Genomic DNA, 20064 nt, shown 5'->3' with positions numbered 1-20064 from the left:
CAACTTATTTTAACCAGCAGTGAACAACTTCCAAAAATTACTTTGATTATAATATTGTCAAAATCTAAAATACTTATACTATTCATTATAATAGAAGACAGGAAAAAAATGGACAACCTCATGTATGATTGATGGTAGGTTAAATTGAACAGGCTTTTTGGCATGATTTCTAATATTCATTTAAAATCCTATATTCTTGAAGCCCAGATTCCATCAACCCTATATAATATGCATATGCACAGTAGAAGATGACTCCAGGATGATTATTATTAAAAAACAAGAAACAATGAACAGAATGCATTTCTGTTCATGTTTTTTTTAACAAAACCTAAATTGTATGGAAGAATGGAAGAATACAGAAAAATAACTGGATTGATACATAACAAATATTAAAAATGTTAACTGTAAAGTGGTGAAGTACTGGCAGAGAATGGAGGGAATCAAAAAGGATTTGACATTGTTTTTCTTTGTTTTAATATTTTACTATTATAGTGTACTCTTATTTTTCATGTATTTAAAAACAATTTTAAAAGAATGCAAGATGATGGCTTCTTGATTGCACAAAAATAATGGCATGAAAGGTTATAATTTGATACATTGATAATTCAACAATTAATTATCAATTCATACTGTTAATTCTGTAACAAACATATATTGACACATCCCATATGAAAGGATGTAGGCAAAGTACAGCCAACCAGATCATGCAAGAGCCATTAGGAACCCAGAAAAGTAAGTGGTGGTACAGTCAGGTAACACTTGCTGTAACAATGACCCACGGAACACCACCTTACCTTTACTGGAACCACACATGAGGAGGAGGAGGGAAAATGAAATAACATATTTTTTCTTTTTAAATGAATGGTAATATTCTGGCCAGAAAAAGAGGACAGGATGAAAAGAAATTTCATGTAATGGCAAACTCGTTTTGATTTGAAGTTGGGGACTCTGGTGTGCCACGCTTTGGTCTGACTCCCTCCCTGCCATCCCCCACATGCACAACTGAATTAAATGGAGAAACACCCTTACTCTCCATGTCCCTGTTATAAATTGGAAATAGTAACCATAGTCTCTCCACGTGTTTATAAACATTAAAGGAGATAATTAACAATAGCCTCAGCTCAGTACCTCGTGCATGAGTTTTAATAAATATTCATTTTTCTCATTATTTTTTATTTTTACTGCATTTATTTGCATTTTGTTGTTTCCAAGATTGAAACCAGTACCTTCACACTGAACTACATTAACAGGCATTTTTATTTTTTATTTTAAGTAGGATCTCACTGAATCACTAAGTTGCCCAGCCTGGCTCAAACTTGAAATCCACTAGCTTCAGCCTCCAAGCCCACTGGGATTACAGGAATGTGCCACCATGTCTGGCTACTTGTTATTTTTAAAGAAGCCAAGAAGCACTTTTTGAGGGCACTGGAGAGATGAAATATACAGATATAAGGGACTTTCCTCTCTGTGCAGTGCCATGGCCATGAACAGCAACAGTGCCTGACATATTCAAGAAATTGAACGAAGTTTGATATAGACTGAATAGCAAAATTATGAAATATTTGCTGGAACACAGTGAAATACAAATAAGATAAATGCAAATTATTTGTGTAAAAAAAACAATTTTATATTTATTTTTCCATTCTAATAATAAAATTATCTCCTAAGCAGTAAGTAAATTGGAAGTATATATTCAATAAGATTTGCATATTTTTCTTATAAATGTGTAAAAATGATATTACTGATTTCAAGCTTTCAAGTCTTCCAAAATTAGAATTATTTTCTTGCCATTATTCTCTAAACAACACTATAAAAACCCACACAACATTTAGATTGTATTAGGCATTATAAAAAATCTAAGGATGATTTAAAGTATACAAGGGAATATGTGCAGGTACTATACCATTTTATATAAGAAAACACAGTTTTTTGGGGGTTTTGAGGGTTTTGTTTGGTACCAGGGATCGAACTCGGGACCTTGTGTTTGCAAGGCAGGCGGCAGAACCACTGAGCTAAATCCCCAGCCCACCACTTTATATAAGAGTCTCAAGCATCCTCAGATTATGGTATCTACAGGAGGTCCTGGGACCCAACCCACACAGATAGAAAGAGCGGTATCATATGTGAAACAGAATAGTGTCTGGATCTATCAAATATTTTATTCACTAGTGATGACTACTATTTCTTCTGTTTTGTTGTAGTTTCTAACCCTTTCCTTTTAGTCCTCAATCTCTTTCTTTTTTTCTGTTTCTTTCTCAGTGCAATATTACATTAAGCATACTTTCTATATTTCTGGGCTCTCTAAGCTGCTATGTAGAAATAATTTTTCTGTCATACTTCATGCTTTCTTTAATGTCTTTATATTTTACTGCAAAGAAAAAGCTACATCTTAATAATTACTCCACATATCGCTTTCTTAGGCTTCTATCCACCTCTCTTGTTCCTAAATTTTTCCTCAATAAGATGGTGCTATGGTATGGAAGGGTCCTCACTTATTTTTGCTGGAAGTAAACCCCCATTCTCATTATACAGCTATATTTAATTGTTATAATTCCACCACTAGAAACTTCCTTGTTGATAAATTGTTCTTAGATTTGTCATATAGTAAGCAGGCAAATTTGTGCCTGTAACAAGATGTGTCTGATCAGATTGATTGACAACAGTATCACTCACCAAGTGAAGAAACATAATAGTAATGGTTTTAGGGCCTCTAGTGGCAATAAAGAAAGTGAATGTCAAAGTTTTGTCTTCTTTAATAGAAAAAAACGGTTTGTTTTTTACTCTTTTCTATGTGTATTCTCCCCTATGAATTATAAATATCTACAAAAAACAATCTCTTTCATTGGTCCCAAACTTTGACTTTGCTTCTGTCAAAATAATTATCAAGTCTTCTATATATAAGTTTATTAGTTTTGATGGATTAGAATGCCATGGGGAGTGATATGTTTTTTAACATATGGAAGAGAATTGAGATTTGATTGAATATATAAACTGTAAAAGCAGTTTCAGGTCCCATGAATGAAACAATGCCTATAATTAAAATAAGTTATGTGTTCATGTCAGACATAACTAAGTATTTGCACACAATTATCTTAGTAGAAAATGTGGTAAATCATGACAGCCAGGTAAGTACAGAGAAATTCCCATGTCTAAACTCTAGTGTGCAAAAATAGATTATTAAAAGTAAAACTATTTAGGGCTGGGGATTTAGCTCAGTGGTGCTGCCTGCCTCACAAGCACAAGGTCTTGAGTTCGATCCCTGGTACTAAAAAAAAAAAAAGTGAAACTATCTGTATTTGAAAGATTAAATAATATCAAAAAGGCTTGAGTTCGTTTTACTTATTTATTTTCAAAGTCTAGTAAATAGCTTGAGTTTATGATATCATTTCATATGATGACTGTTCAAATTAACAACAGATTTTTAACATAAATCAAATTGTGAAAGTAACACAAATATTACTGTAACTAATACAACTAAAAGGTTCTGCTGCAAGATTGATATATATTTTGTCCAGAACAGTTTTACCCTGTGGAATATTTCTCTTGGCACATGAGCTTTTCATAATGAATCACATTCAAAAAACATTAAAATATGATATACTGACATATGTCAGGAAAAATATGGCTGATGCTTGAAGGTATTTTCTATCAAAAGTTAAATATGGCACAATGGCCATTTTGTCAAGTTCATTAAAGAAATTGGGAAGAGATTTTTAATCTCCAGAGTATTAAATTGAACTTGCAGTGAAATTGATCAAGTTTCTCCTGTCTCAGAAATACCCTATGGCTATTATTGATCAAGAGTCTGGGACACTGAATATAATTCATATCTAAACACAAAGAATATGAGATAGAAATTATTTTTAAAAATTCTTAAATTCAAAATCCATATGATACCTAGCATAATGAGGGCACCTTAGAAGTGTAAGTTTTTATTATGGATCCACAGGAAAACGTACCTGGCTAGGCTGAAGGCATCGTCGATCAAACCTGCACGGTTACTGACAGAAAGAACCTAAGAGGCAAATCAGGAGGGAAAAGAAAGGAATCATTTAGGATTAAAATGACAGGTGTTGAGACATAAAAGCAGATCATTGATGAGCAAATCTAGAGTATACCTCATGGTTCCTGATTAACTGATCTATTAATAATCTCCAATTCCTTAGGTCATAGTTGACTCTAAAGTAGCCTGTTTGATTGATGTTCCCGAGAAGCCAGCTTCCTTTGTCCAAATAAGTTATTCTATGATGCTCTGAAAACAGCATTTTGACAGTAAATAGATTTTAAGTTTTAAGAGTTAAAATGGAATGAAGTATGTTTTATTAATGCCAGATATAATGATACCAGTAATTAAGTGAGAAGGCCTTCATAAATATTCTTTAAACATATTCTTTAATCACTTGCATCTAGAAATGATTGGAAAACCTTTTAGTTGTTTGCTTATTATCATCTCGATTAATTATTTTCATGCAATTAACATGTTTTGTTCTTGATAAGCCCCATTACCTATACATAATTTTCTTTCTCAAAATAAATATAACCTAGAAATCTACCACAATATTCATGCCTTTAATTATATTGTATGCTATATGTGACTTGAATTAAAAAAAACAATTTTAGGCACATATTCTGCTTATTGTATTCAGCAAGAAATTGATTAAAAACAATAGAGCTCAATTACTTGAAAGTTAATGTTCGTGCTTGTCTTTTCCTCATGATTTCTTCGGAATACTAATGAATAACAGACTTTGCAGCATCATCAATAACATTAGAAAAAGGAAACCTCGTTTGTTGAAGGCGCTAATATTTCCAGATAGAAAGAGAAGCAAGAATAAATTCTGCTACTAGAATCACTTTGGAAAATAGTAATTTACTATGTTCACCAGAGAATTCAATTAACAGAAGCCAGTAAAAATTATATGTGGTTTTTTTTTTGTGTGTGTGTGTGTGTGTGTGTGTGTGTGTGTGTCCTTCAACCAAGGTACAGACTGAGAACTCTATTTACTAGTAAAATTTACTATTACTGATTCCACGGAGCCAAGGTTCAAAATTTTGTTATTTTTTGATGATCTTAAGAACTCATGCTTCATAGACTTCACAAGATAAAGTTGACTTAAACTTCACACACACCCGCACACACATACACACACACATACACACACAGACATGCAGGAGGAATAAAAAAAATACTGATGTATTCTAATTTCTGCAATGATTCCAAACCATAAAATTTGCTACAGGACTCATATGCTTCAAAGCTAAGTATTGGCCACACCACTAGTTCTTATTCCATTATCAAGATTTTTACTCATCAGAATCCAAAAGAAGAAACATAATATTCGCTTGTATTTCCCTCAAGGACTGAATGTACATCTCTTTCCCTCTCTCTCTCTCCCTCCCTTCCTCTTTCCCTCCCTCTTTCTCTCTCTCTCTTCCCCCATTCCCGACCTCTTTCTCTCTCTCAAGTAAAGGCTACACAACAAAAAGTTATACATCAAAAATGTTGAGTCGATATTAATAATCATTTATTGTTTAGGCCTGAAGTGGAGTGAGTTAATTAACTTGATGAATGTTACAAATTAGTCATTTTCAAAATCTGCACTAAAAAAAATGTACTTAAACCCAAAAGTACACTGAACATAAAAATTTAGTCTTTAATGTTTCAAGTATCAATTCAACTTTTTGCCACATTTATAAATTGTGTCTATTGGAGCGGATAGAAAAAAAAAGGCTCAGACAGGTTAATCAAATTAAGCAAGAATGCTAGATAGTTCTCTAAAATGAAAACTGGTTTTGCAAGTCTCTAAAGCTTTATAAATACATATACATAGTTTTCAAAATTTAATGATGATTCATTAATTGCTTTAAGAAATTTAGAAGGTAACAGCAATTTTATAGATATAACAATGACACAAGAAATAACTAATAAGAAGATATGGAATTTTTAAAAAATCATAAAGAGGTTTTGTAATTAATCATGTCTGAATTCAGGGGAATAAAAGTTAAAACCGAATATTCTTTCTCCTGAGTAACCCTAATTGCCTTTAGGTATATTGTTTTTTGTGGTTGTTGTTTAAATTCTTTTATTGGTACATTTTAGGTATACAATACATTTACATTTATCATTGGGTGCTTGTACCTGTACAGAATGTATCTTGGTTCTTATTTTTTCCCCATTACCTGTGCGCCCTTCACCCTCTCCCCCTTCCCTATTTACATAGACTTTGTTTCCATTTTTTTTCTTTTCTCATAATTTTTCCTTTCCATTCTTTCCTTTCCCCATCTCCTCCCATCACCCCTACCCCTTTGGACCTTTTCCTATTTTAAAGTATCAATTATTAGTTATTAATCCTTCTAGTCCTTATTTACACTCTCAGTTTCTCACACTAGAGAAACTATTCGGTATTTACACGTGTGTCTTATTTATTTCACTTAAGAGTATGGCCTCAATATGCATCCATTTAGCTATAAATGACTCTAGTTTCTCGTTTTTTATGGCTTAGTAGTAATGGAGTACTATATTAAGTTTTTATAAAAATGACTGAATTCACTAAATTTGATAATTTTCATTTCACGTGTGTTACAATGTTTAAGCATTAAGTTTAACAACTGAACATATGATTTAAATTGTTACCTATCTGAAGTGTTCATGGATTGCAATAATATTAAATCTATTTTTTAAAAAGTAATTTCCTATTCACATTTTAGGTTGTTGGCATAATTTAAGCTCCATGTGACACACTCAGCTCTGTTTATTAAATTTAGTCCATTAAAAAACTTACAGGTAGAATATAGTCAAGTTAAAATTCATGTGTATTAAAATACAAAAATAATCCCTATAGCTACTATGTCACCTCACTAAAATGAGAAAAATGGGCTACTATTGTTTTAAGTATATAATTATTAAATTTATAACTAAAACCTGAAGGTTATTACTTTTCATGAATACTTTTATACCTTAGTTATAAATAAGATCTTTGGAGAAATTATTCTCTGAAATATTTTGTAATAAATTTGCAAACATCTTTTCAGTTCTAGTTAATTATATCCCTAAGATGTTCTTCAAATTAACTAATGGCAAGCAATGAATTTTAAAGAGATCTTTTCCAATGGCCTAATGAGGTAAGGTATTTGATAAGTACCACAATAAAATATATGGAAATTGTATTTTGAGTGTTGGTAATAATAATCAAAATATATTTATATCTAGAATGGCCCAAGACTCAGACTATATCAAGGCATAGAGTAGTTTGTATTTTATAACATTTTGCATTTTATACTTTTTTTGGAATAATAAGGGAAATCAGAATCAGTATTTCTACCCAATATTTTCTAGTCGTAGAAAAATTAGAATTTTTTGTTTAAAAAGATGACAATATGAGACACAATCAGGGTTAACAACATATATGGATTCCATCAGTAGAATCTTGTTAAGTCAATTGAGATAATCCCTTCTGGAAGCTATAAAGAAATATATGCCTCTGTCCAAAGCATCATGTTGAGTGACTGACACTAACTGGTTGATCTGCAAAAAATCTCACCTTATGTGCATTTGTATATATGTCTGTATGTGTGATGTGTGTCTGTGTATTCAGGGGAGAGTATATAGGAGAGGAAATCAAGCTCCTAGAGCCAGCTCTCCAACAAACTAAATGAAAGGTACTCTATGTCCCAAGCCTTCATTCCTTATTTATAGAAGATGGATGAAGTCCCTTTCAACTTCGTGAATCTCAGATGAGTCAGTGTTTGAGGAAAGCAATATAGCATTATGTTAATTTTAATGTCTGTGTACTTTTCAGAATCAGTTTTTTTATTGTGAATCTTTCCTAATATTTGGCATTAAATTTATTATCCTCAATTTGCCATTAATCAAATAGTAATCCAGTATATAAATAACTACATTGAATTGTTGGTATTTTCATAGCAAAAATGAAAAAAACCTTCAATTTTCCTTTAAAAGCAATAATTGGTTTTAAAATTATTTTTAGTATACAACAACATATGCTTTACCTTGGAATTAATTAGATAGTCATCCAAAGTGATTTAAGAAAATGAATTATCAAGAACATATGATGATTCAAATCAAATTAATATTATGCACCAATGATTTTGCCTAGATATATCTTGAGATCAAATTTGTATCACTACTGATGATGGAAATTATAAGAAATATTGATCTTGTTAATATAATTAAATGTGGAATTTCTCTTTATATATGTTGATAAAAACTGACCAGAATATTTTATGTTTTCATGAAAAACAATTTTCATTGATATTGTTAGTTGACTATATTTTGTACAAAAAGAGACATGATAACATATAATTATCAATTATCAAAATGAAATACTTCCAGAAAAGAACAAACACAATTAAAATGGAATTGAAAAAACAAAAGAAGCAGGTAATCTTTCTTTTAGGTTCTTCTGGAAATTTTCTTACATATTTTTGTATTTACAAAGATTTTACAGGCATTTACTTAATATGGGCATCCCCCTAAAGGTTCAACATTTCACTTGTGATAATGTTTATATGAAATAAGAGATTCTGCTCTTAATTAATGGGAAATGATACATTACATTATACCATGTGGCTTGTACATTCTATAACTTTTGGGTAAGGGAGTGTGGCATTCCTGTCATAGATTGTGCAAATAGCACCTTTTAGAACAATACACAAAGCTTATGTGTATACACATAAGCAATATTTTAGGCAATCATATGGTTTAAACCAATACATAATTATTATTCCTGGTTAACAATGAAAGGATACAAAAATATTCTTCAGATAGCAATTAGAGCTGATGGGTCAAGGAAAGCCATGACACAATTCTTGATTTTATGTGGGATAAGAGGATACCATGGAAATAATCAGAGTTAGAGGAAATGGACCAGGGAAATGCGTGCAACAAAAATCAAACTTGCACTAAATTTTCTCAATTTCTAAAAGTAAAATGTTGCTTTAATCCTGATATTTGATCAGTACCTTTACACTCTTCTACTTTTCCCCATTTCTATTCTACCTTCCAGGAAAAAACATTTTACTTTATTTGCAGAAGCTTCATTCTCATGATCCTCGATCTCCTATGGTAGGATGATTTCAGTCTAATAATATCTGAGGCATTTCAATAACAACTCACGATTTCATAAAAATTTCATTTCATCAAAATTATATAGATAAAATAAGTACATAAGTAGGAAAGAGAAATACAAAGAAAAATAATACAGTGAGTGTGAGTTCAGAAGTATGGTATAAATACTAAAACCAAGGAATAAAAAGAGTAGGCTATACTTACTTAAAAAGAAAAACACCAATAAATGTTACAGTATTTCAATGCATCATTAGATTATATATGCAAGTTTCATCTACAGTGTATATAAGTTAAAACATATTTTGATAATAGATGACTAAGTGTTAAAATAAAATCCACCTGGAATTACTTGTTTATAATTCTAGAAACCAAAATAGATTTTTCTCTAAATACTTTTTTTCATTTGCACGCATGTGTTTTGAGCACTTAAATCTGCCTTGTAATAGCAAGACAGAGGGGAAGAAAAATATTTATACCTTACCTTATTTAAAAAATAAGATTTGTAGTCATTTAAATTGATATAACAATAATTAACAGTATATGAGAAATGCACAAGAAAAATAAGGACAAAATTGACCCTCTAAATCTAAAAGCAATTTTACATAAAAGATGATAATTGGCTTTTTCTACAACTGAATGGAAAACAGAAATAAAACAGACCTGTTTCACACCCTAGCATGAAGGATATAGATTGGATTCAAGAAATAGCTTTCTGACAGTGAACTGAAATAGGTCACTATCTTATCTGAGGATATTTAGACTGAGCATGGAATCTCATCGCTCTCGGCTCCTCTTTGACCCTATGTAGGAGATGGTATGATGACCTCTATATGTCTCTCCCTCCTGGCCCTATAATTATCTAATTCCATGGAGAATATTGCCTTTCATATCCTTCTAAGAGACAGCCTGGCAAAAGAACAAATAGTATAAAAATGGGAATAAAAATGAGTTTTATTTCTGTATTTGAAAGACTGTTGTACTGGGAGTTATGATTGTACCTTTATTACAATTGGGATTATAACAGTATACAATTAAAAATCATAAGATTCGTACTACAAATACTTAATTTAGAATTTTCTCTTTATCATGAAAAAATAAATTTAATAATTACATAGGCAGTCTGAAATTAGACCAATTGGAAACTATATTACACTATACCTAATTTTGTAGATGTTATCATTCTTTTATTTTCTCTTTATAATTTGTCTTTATTCACATTTTACAATAGCTGAAAGCAGAGGTTAAGTTGCAAAGCAATTATCTGAAAGAAAATTGTTCCTCAGGGTAGAATATATATTTTACCTGATTTGTTAGACACCCAAATAATTGCTTCTGAAGACACATGGCTTCTATTTCCTACCACAATGGTTAACGGAATCTGCCACACATAACTACAAAATAAAAGAGGAACTTTAAGTGTAAAAACAGCTATATCAAAACAATAATAGAAATACATAACATTTCCCAGGCAATTTCTGTGTAATTTCATTACTTTCTTGAGAAAAACTAATAAATAAATAAATAAATACCAATAAATAAATCAATCCCAGTTGTACAAGTAAAGAATAAATCAAGAAGACGAGTTTACTCTTTCATTGCCACCAACAAGACTTGGCCTCTAAGTTTTAATTTCAGTGCAAAATACAACTGCCAGCAAAACATTTTATCTTGCAAAAAAAAAGAAATGTATTTGTATTATAGAAATAAAAAGAAACAAAATCTTTAAATAGGAGCCACACTAGGTATTAATATTTACCTAATATTTATTTAATATTAATATTTCAGATTAATATCTGAAAATAATTCCTTTCCACTTTTTTCTATATTATATTGATATATTTTCAGTAATTTCATGCATTTACTTTCTAATGTAATGCCATGAGGGACATTACTAACATATTTTACAGAAAGATTAATATGTCAAATCTAAATTATTCAGCAAACAACAAAGAAGAATGAAATTAATCAGATGTCCCTAAAATCCAGATCAATGCAAAGAATACTATGGGACACATTTAGTGCTCTTTTTCTCAAATGGGATATCCAAATCAAAATGTTAAAACATCCACCAAACATGTAAGGTCAATCATGAGTCTCAACCATAGAAGAAAAGAATTTTCTTTCATTTACCTTTTCATAGAATAAAAAATGGGGTCCAGAAATAATATCATCTTTATCTCTAATGAGTACCAGAGCTGGATGACTGTACAATAAGTCTAATGACTATATTTTGTTTCCTTCCTTAGAACATGGCAGGGCTAATGTGAACTTTTGTTGTACAATTATCAAGAAGAGCAGACAACAATTAAAGTATGGGGAAAGTATTTTTTTATTTTACAAGTGCAAGAACAGATATTGTGTGAGCTCAGTAACTATGTGAGTGAGTGATTAATTAAAAATTTTTCAAGGATCATCCATAGGGCAATAAAGTATAATGGATATGTCTTTTTGAGAATGGAAGACAATGGTGACTCCACTGATTATCTTATAATTTCACGTATTTATTCATGATAAACAGAATTCTGTGACACAAGAGACTCAGTGAAGAACTGGAAGAAATTCTGAATTTTTACCAATTGCTATCTTCACTATGGAAAACCAAAGTAGTACGTTTAAGATTTAAAATTTTAAAATTTAATGAAAAAATATTTTTGAATGCCAACTCTGTGGAACACTATGCTATACTACAATAGACTCAACATAATAATTTATTAATATAATAAATAATTCATAGTCATCAAATCTGTATTGATTCTTTAGATACTAGTGAACGAATACCAATGTAAAATCTTTAATAAATACTTTTCATCACTAACATAGGACTGAGAATATGTGACAAATACCTAATACTGTGTATATTGTGAAGAAAACAGAGAGTTGATACATTTCTTTAATAGTGTTGTTCTCTAAAAGTAATGAATCTCTTCCAATTAGTTAGAATAATCAGAACAGAAATGCCTCTCCCTCTGAGTCTGATTTTCAAGGTAATTACAGGCTCATTTAGAAAAGCATAGAAATGGGAGTCATTTAATAAATTATTGTTGAAAGTGACTAAATGGACATAGATTAAAATAAAATTAATGGGACCAAGTTGTAGATAATACAAAGATTAATATTATGAACTTGAATTTTTATTATATATCTTCCACACTGAGTTGGGTAGACTAAATTGTGCAGACAAATAAGCATTAGTTGAAGAGTAAGAAATATATATAATTGAGAATATTTTAAAATCTTCAAGGATAAGTATGTTTTTTTAATGTAGCATGTTCAAAAGATGTGGTGAAATGCAATTTGAACCTAATACAAACATAAAATTGTATTTGAGTTATATTCTTCTAAATAACTAGAGATTAAGATAAAATTGGCATATTTCAATATTTGAGCTTTAGAAAAACTCTCTATAGTACAAGAAAAGAGGCTTATACAAATAACCACATATTACTTCCAGTCAATACTATGTGCATATAGAGAATTCCCTAAATGCCAGAAATTGTATCACATAAATTGTCAGATTTAGAAAAAGTGTTAACTATTAAAATTTTTGAGATACAAACATTGGAATATGTTATTAAAACTCTTAATATAGTTTCTATATTTTCCCTAAGAATGTTTTCTGTACTTTATTTTATATATGTGTGCACATATAAGAAATATTTATGGTCACAAAGAAATCCACTGCTCCAAGTTACCAACCACATCTGAAATTTATATTCATTTCTGAATTGTTATACTTGTTGATATTGAATAAATTAATTTTCATAATTTTTAAACAATTGTATTTGGTCAGTTCAAAATATCACTTGAAAATAAAAGAAAGCATGGTAATTATGTTGTCTTCTTGTCTTCTAAAAAGACTAGGAACTACAAAACACAATTGGGTGAAGAAACCTATAAAGAATTCTGACTGTAGTGCCTTGGCTTTACAAAAAAGACTAGCAAAAAGAATTCATGAAATTATAGTCTACCCACTTGACTTAACTTGAATTTTAGTCATCTAATTTTAAGCATTAAAATATCTATTTCAGAGACCAAGATTTTTTTTCTACATTAGTCTCTAGAACTCCCTGTTTTTATCAGTAGTTTAGATTTTTATAGTAAAGCAACATTTGTTCCAAATGCTTATATTAAAGTAGAAAATAAGAGACACATGGTTTAACATGGTAAAAAGTGTGAGAAACATTTTTAAAAATATGGTATCAATTTTTTTATTTATTAAGCTTATTGGTACATTTTAGGTATACAATATGATGATATTCATCATTGTGAATTTGTACCTTTACGTGATATACCTTGGTTCTTATTTTTTGCCTATTACCCTGTCTTCCCTTCAACCCCAATTGCCCATTCACTGGAGACTGGATAAAGAAGATGTGTTATTTTTTATAAAATGGAGTACTATTCAGCCATAAAAAATGAGAAACTAGAGTCATTCATAGCTAAATGGATGCACACTGAAGCCATACTCTTAAGTGAAATAATAGGACACACATGTGTAAATACCAAATAGTTTCTCTGTGTAAGAAACTGAAAGTGTAAATAAGGATCCAAATGTGTAATAATGTGAACTAGGAAGAAAAGGTCTAAAGAGGAAGGGAAAGTGGGAGGGGAAGGAAAAGGAAAAAATATGAGAAAAGGAAAAAATGGAAACAAAGTCTTTGTAAATAAGAAGAGGTGGAGGAGTTGAACATGGTATAAATATTAATGAAGACAGCACAGATTTTGTGAAAAACTGTTTGGAGATTGCTGCCATTGGGTGAATAAGAGAAAGAAAGTATCACTATGGAGGTAAATGTTTTTTGTGTACAAAACTCTCCAAAGCTCCTCAATGTGTGAGTGGACATGGAACATTGCAATACACTAACTTTATAAAGAAAAAGGCCAAATTCCAAGCTTCCCAAGTACAAAAAGTCTAACACACATTTTAGACTGCTACACATCACCTAACTTTATGCTATTATTATTTATATAAAGATCCTTTCTTTATGCTGCAATACAATTATTACAAATGAACAATATAATTACTAGATATACTAAAATGTTCTAGGCATAGTGGTGTTCTTGAATACCCTAGAAAGATAAAGACAAAGAAGTTATTATCTTGGCTCAGAGCATTTCCACATTTTACAAGATTTTTGGTACAGATAGGTAGTAGGTTTTCCTACATCAGCCCTGTGTATTGTGTAAAACAATATTAGCCTTTAAAAGGCCAAATTAGGGACGGGAATTTAGCTGGATGCCTTGAAAGTGTAAGGTTCTGAGTTCGATCCCCAACACCAAAAAATAAAAAATAAAAACCACCAAAAAGGCTATATTAAAAGGCCAGTTAGAATGACTGTAGTAATGAAGCCTTGACTAGAATGTCACAGTAAATTAAATGATCAATAATATAAAATTGGAATACTACATTTTTTAACTAAAACTCTATTGCTGAGAGCTGGAACCATTGCAAGGGCTGTGCCCTGCAGGAGCACTCCATACACAGTATCTGAATCCACATGGCAGAGGCATCAGAGGGCCATAAAGGCCATGGTTATGAGCCCCAGAAGATAGAGCAGAAGTGAACAACAAAGAGGGCCTCTCTGAGGATCCTCAATGGAAATCGAACCCCTCTTGGAAAGTAAAGAAATTCTCTGCAATAAAGGCACACTGGACCACCATGGTTGGTAAATTGGTGGGATTAGCACCTCCCATAAAAACCCGAACTCACTTAGGGGGAAGGACAGCTGGAACCTGCAGTAGAGCCTTGTGGAGCTCAATTCTGCAGGAGGTCAGGGAACTCAACATGGGCCTTGCAGCCAGAAATCAGCCTGAATCTCAGTAGACTACAGCTGGTTTGCTGAAACTAATCAACTTAGACCTCCACACTGCTGCCCACATTGTCTACCAGGACAGCAGAGCAGCAGAGACATATCCTGAGGGAGGCCCTTCTCTATTTATATATATATATTTTTTTCTCCCTCTCTCTCCCTTCTCGTTCTGCATTTCTCTCCTTCTATGTTCCTTTTCCTGTCCCATTTCGAACTGTTTCTCTCTCTGTACTTCTCTTGACTGTCACTATTCTTATAGGAAGGTGAATACAGTTTCTAGCTTCCCTATTGCTGTTAGTCTGTTCTGATCTCATCACTGTTGTTTTGCTCTGTCTTTTCATCCTGCCTTCAACAGTTTCCCACAATTTGCATGATCTTCCTGTGGCTTCTAGCCTCATTTCTCACCTTTTCCTCTCCTTCTGTCTTTCTATCCCTCTTTTCCCAACCCCTTCTAAATCCTTATCCTGAAGGGAATATTTGCTATAATGAAGAGTTCATTTACTACAAACACATTTTGGGGTGGCCTTTGATTTTGATCTAGCTCACTTGGTTAAAGGTGACAGATTAATGGCTACCACAAGCTGTAATTTTCTAATCTGTGTTTGATGCTATTGTTGATGCTGACTGTGTCACTTGGGATAAGGTGTGATTGATCTAATAAGTTGTCCTTCCTGGTATACTGAAAACCAGAGTGTCTAAGGGTCATTAGAGACTCAAAGCCTAAAAAAGTTAGCTATACCTGGAAGATATCGCTGAGAAGCAATCACTCTATAAGGACTCTAAAAACAAATAATAAAGATAATCACAATAAGCAATATTGAAGTATCAGCCCAAGATTAAACCAAAAACAGCACCAACAACAAAATTAGAAATGAGAAGACACCTAAGCAAGGCACCAACCCAGATTTCCAGTTCACCAAAGGCAAATTATGGAGGAAATGAAGTGGGAAAATCTGATAATCAAACACAAGGACACCCTGAACTGATAGCACAGAAAGTAACAAAACAGACGAATGAGGCTCTAGAAAAATTCAAAACAAATAATTTCACAGATAGCTACAGAGATTGTGAGCAGAATGAAAGACATGATTAGAGACTCTAGAAAAGAAACAGATAGAAAAATAGATGAGCTCAGGACCTTAATGTAAGCCATGGAGGAAAGAAATGGAAACCATGAACATCCAACATAGGAAAGAAATGTAATCCATGAAACAGATTCAAACAGATATCCAGGAGATTAAAAACTCCACTGAAAGTATTCACAACAGATCGAGCCAACATGAAGACAGAATATCATATACAGAAGACATGATTGCAGTTAGTGACCATGAAAACAGAGATTTCTTAATTATAGAAAGGGATTATGAGAAATCAATCCAGCAGCTGCTAGATGAGGCAAAGAAGAACAACATAAGACTGATAGGAGTCCATGAAAAAGCAGGAGAAAGTCCAAAGGACATAACAAAAATGTTCACAGAAGTAATAGTAGAAAATTTCCCAGACAGAGGTAGAGAATTGGACACACAGATAAGTGAAGCATATAGAACTCCAACTAGCCACAATCAAAAAATCTACACCTAGACATATAATAGTCAAGATCCCAGAAATCCAACAGAAGAACAAAATCCAACAAGCAGTTAGAGAAAAGAAACAAATCACATACAAAGGAAAGCCCATCAGAATCACAGCAGACTTCTCAACAAAAACCCTCAAGTCAAGGAGAGCCTGGAGTGAAGTATTTCAAGCCCTAAAAGAAAATAACCTCCAACTTAGACTGTTGTATCCTGAAAAATTATCTTTCAAAATTGATGGGGAAATTAGATACTTCCATGACAAAGAATACCTGACAAATTTCATGAACACCAAACCAGCACTCCAAACAATTCTAAACAATATCCTAGAAAAAGACAATGAAGGTAACAACTCGATGAGGCCCAACAGAGCAAAGCCATCAGCCAAGGCAAGAAACTAAGGGGAAATGGGGAAAAATAAAAAATAAAAAAGCCAACAACAGTAAAATATCATGACAAGGATGAGTCAATATGTATCAAGTATAACCTTCAATGTTAATGGCCTCAATTCATCAATCAAAAGAAATGAACTGGCAGACTGGATTAAGAAGCAAAATCCAACATTTTGCTGTATACAAGAAAAACACCTAATTCAAAAAAAAATTCATAGACTGAAAGTAAAAGGATGAAAAACAATTCTCCATATGACAGGAACCCAGAAAAAAGCAGGGATAGCAATCTTATTTGTAGACAAAATATATTTCAAACCAAAACTAATTAAGAGAGACAAAGAAGGTCACTACATCCTCATAAAGGGAACAATCCAAGAGGAAGAGATGACAATCATAAATGTACATGCACCATACATTAACAACCACATTATACAAAACAAATATTAATGGACATGAAAAATCAAATAACTACTAATACAATTGTAGGGGGGAACTCAATAACCCACTGTCACAAATAGTCAGATCATCTAGACAAAAAAATCAACAACAAAATACTAGAATTGAACCAAGCTTTTGAACAAATGGGCTTAATAAATGACTACAGAGTGTTTCACCCCACAAAATCAGAATATACATTCTTTTCAGCTGCACACAGTTCATTCTCCAAAATAGACTACAGGCTACCTCATAGAACATGTCTAAGTAAATGCAAAGGTATTGAAGTTATCCTCTGTATATTATTAGACATATAGCACAATAATTTGGAGATCAATAGCATAAGGAACTGCAAGAACTCCACAAACACCTGGAACAACACTCTCCTGAACAACCAATAGATCACAGAGGAAATTAAATAAGAAATTGGACAGTTTCTACAATTTAACGATAGTGCCAATAAAACATACAGGAATCTATGGGACACAATGAAAGCAATCCTATGAGGGAAATTCATAGAAGTGAATACCCATACTAGGAAAACAGAGAGAGCTTAAATAAACAAACTAATGCTGAACCTCAAGCTCCTAGAAAAATAAGAGCAAGACAAACCCAAAGCTCATACAAGAGAGGAAATTATAAAGATCAGAGCAGAAATCAATACAATGGAGACTAAGAGAATGATACAAAAAAATCAATGAATCAAAGAGTTGGTTTTTTCAAAAGAATAAATAAAATTGATAAACCTTTAGCCAGCCTTATAAAAAAAAGGAAAGAAAAGGCACAAATACATGCAATTAATAATGAAAAAGGTGAAGTCACAACAGACCCAACAGAAATCCAGAGGGTCATCAATACCTACTTTGAGAACCTCTACTCCAATAAAATGGAAAACACAGAAGAAATGGGCAGATTCCTAGATACATATGAATTGCCAAAGTTAAATGAAGAAGATATAGAAATTCTAAACACCCCAATTACAATGAGTGAAATTGAAAATGTAATAAAATATTTACCAACAAAGAAAAGCCCAGGTGGGGATGGCTTCACTGCTGAATTCTATAAGACATTTAGAGAAGAACTATTGATACTGCTCTTTAAACTCTTCAATGAAATTGAAAGAGAAGCAATACTTCCAAATTCATTCCTGGAAGCAAGTCTCACTTTGATTCCAAAACAATTGAAAGACCCAACCCAAAAAGAGAACTACAGGCCAATCTCCCTAATGAACATAGATGCAAAAATCCTCAACAAGATACTGGCAAACAAAACACAGAGGGTTATCAAGAAGATCATCCACCTTGACCAAGTCGGATTTATCCCAGAGATGCACGGATGGTTCAATATACATAAATCAATAAATGTAATACACTATTTTAACAGATTCAAGGACAAAAACTATATGGTCATCTCAACAGATGCAGAAAAAGCATTCAACAAAATCCAACACCCATTCATGATAAAAACCCTACAGAAAATTGGAATAGAAGGTCTTTATCTCAACATGATTAAGGCTATCTATGAAAAACAAACAGCTAACATCATACTAAATTGTCAAAAACTGAAAAGTTTCATGCTAAAGTCAGGAACAAGACAAGGATGTCCACTCTCACCACTCCTGTTCAATATAGTTTTGGAAACATTAGCTACAGCAATTAGAAAATAGAAAGAAATGAATAAAGATAGGAAAGGAAGAAGTTAAACTGTCATGATTTGCTGACGATATGATACTCTACATAGAAGACCCAAAACACTCTGCCAAAAGACTTCCAGTCTTAATTGACAGATTTAGTGGAGTAGCTGGATACAAGGTCAACACTCAAAAATCAACAGCCTTCTTGTACACAAATAACAGACTCACTGAGAGAGAAATTAGGGAAACAATCCCTTTCACAATAGCATCCAAAAAATGAAATATCTAGGAATCAATCTAATGAAGGAAGCAAAAGACCTCTACTTTGAAAACTACATCACTCTGAAAAAATAGATCAAAGAGGATATAAGAAAATGGAAACCCATCCCCTGTTCCTGGGCAAGAAGAACCAATATATGAAAATGACCATATTTCCAAAACTGCTATATAGATTTAATGCAATACCGATTGAAATCTCAACAATATTCTTCACAGAACCATAAAAAGCAATCCAAAAATTCATTTGTAACAAGAAGAGACCTAGAATAGAAAAAGCAATTCTAGGCAACAGAGACATGGCTGGGGGTATCACAATCCCCAAGTTGAAACTATACTACAAAGCTACTGTGATTTAAAAAAAAAAACAGCATGGTACTGGCAAAGAAACAGACCTGAGGATCAGTGGAATGGATTAGAAGATGCAGGAACAACTTCAGACATATTCAGCCACCTCATCTTTGACAAAGGAGTCAACCACCCTCATTGGAGGACAGATAGCCTATTTAATAAATGGTGTTGGAAAAATTGGATTTCAACCTGCCAAAGATTAAAACTAGACCTTTACCTAGCACCATGCACTAAACTAAGATCGAAGTGGATTAAAGATTTAAATATTAAGACAGAAACACTAAATTTGCTGGAAGATAAGTTAGGTAGAACTCTTGAAGACATTGGCATAGGAAAAGACTTTATGAACAAAACCTCAGTATCATGGGAACTAGCACAAAGAATTAATAACTGGGATCTCATCTTATTAAAAAGCTTCTGCACTGCAGGAGAAACCACCAACAGAGCTAGGAGACAATCTACAGTGTGGGAAAAAAAATTTTAGCAGCAGTACCTCAGGCAAAGGACT

The 20064-nt window shown here is 32.3% G+C and overlaps 1 protein-coding gene across 2 annotated transcripts in view; it reads right to left on the bottom strand.

Moving 5' to 3' along the window:
• The window catches only part of Trhde (thyrotropin releasing hormone degrading enzyme), a 411539-nt gene that overhangs the window by 86516 nt on the left and 304959 nt on the right, over positions 1-20064 (bottom strand). For both annotated transcript variants that reach the window (XM_004845026.3, XM_087192438.1), the window contains exons 10-12: positions 10391-10479; positions 4119-4252; positions 3960-4015 (exon numbers count right to left, since the gene is read on the bottom strand). In XM_004845026.3, the coding sequence (XP_004845083.1) occupies positions 3960-4015; positions 4119-4252; positions 10391-10479 (279 nt within the window). The remainder of the gene's footprint in view (positions 1-3959; positions 4016-4118; positions 4253-10390; positions 10480-20064) is intronic.

Source organism: Heterocephalus glaber, unplaced genomic scaffold, assembly GCF_053883595.1.
Source record: "Heterocephalus glaber isolate CG9 unplaced genomic scaffold, H.glaber_assembly_v1.0 deba00001571, whole genome shotgun sequence".
Lineage (NCBI taxonomy): Eukaryota > Metazoa > Chordata > Mammalia > Rodentia > Bathyergidae > Heterocephalus > Heterocephalus glaber.
This window is presented reverse-complemented; position numbering and strand designations above follow the sequence as displayed.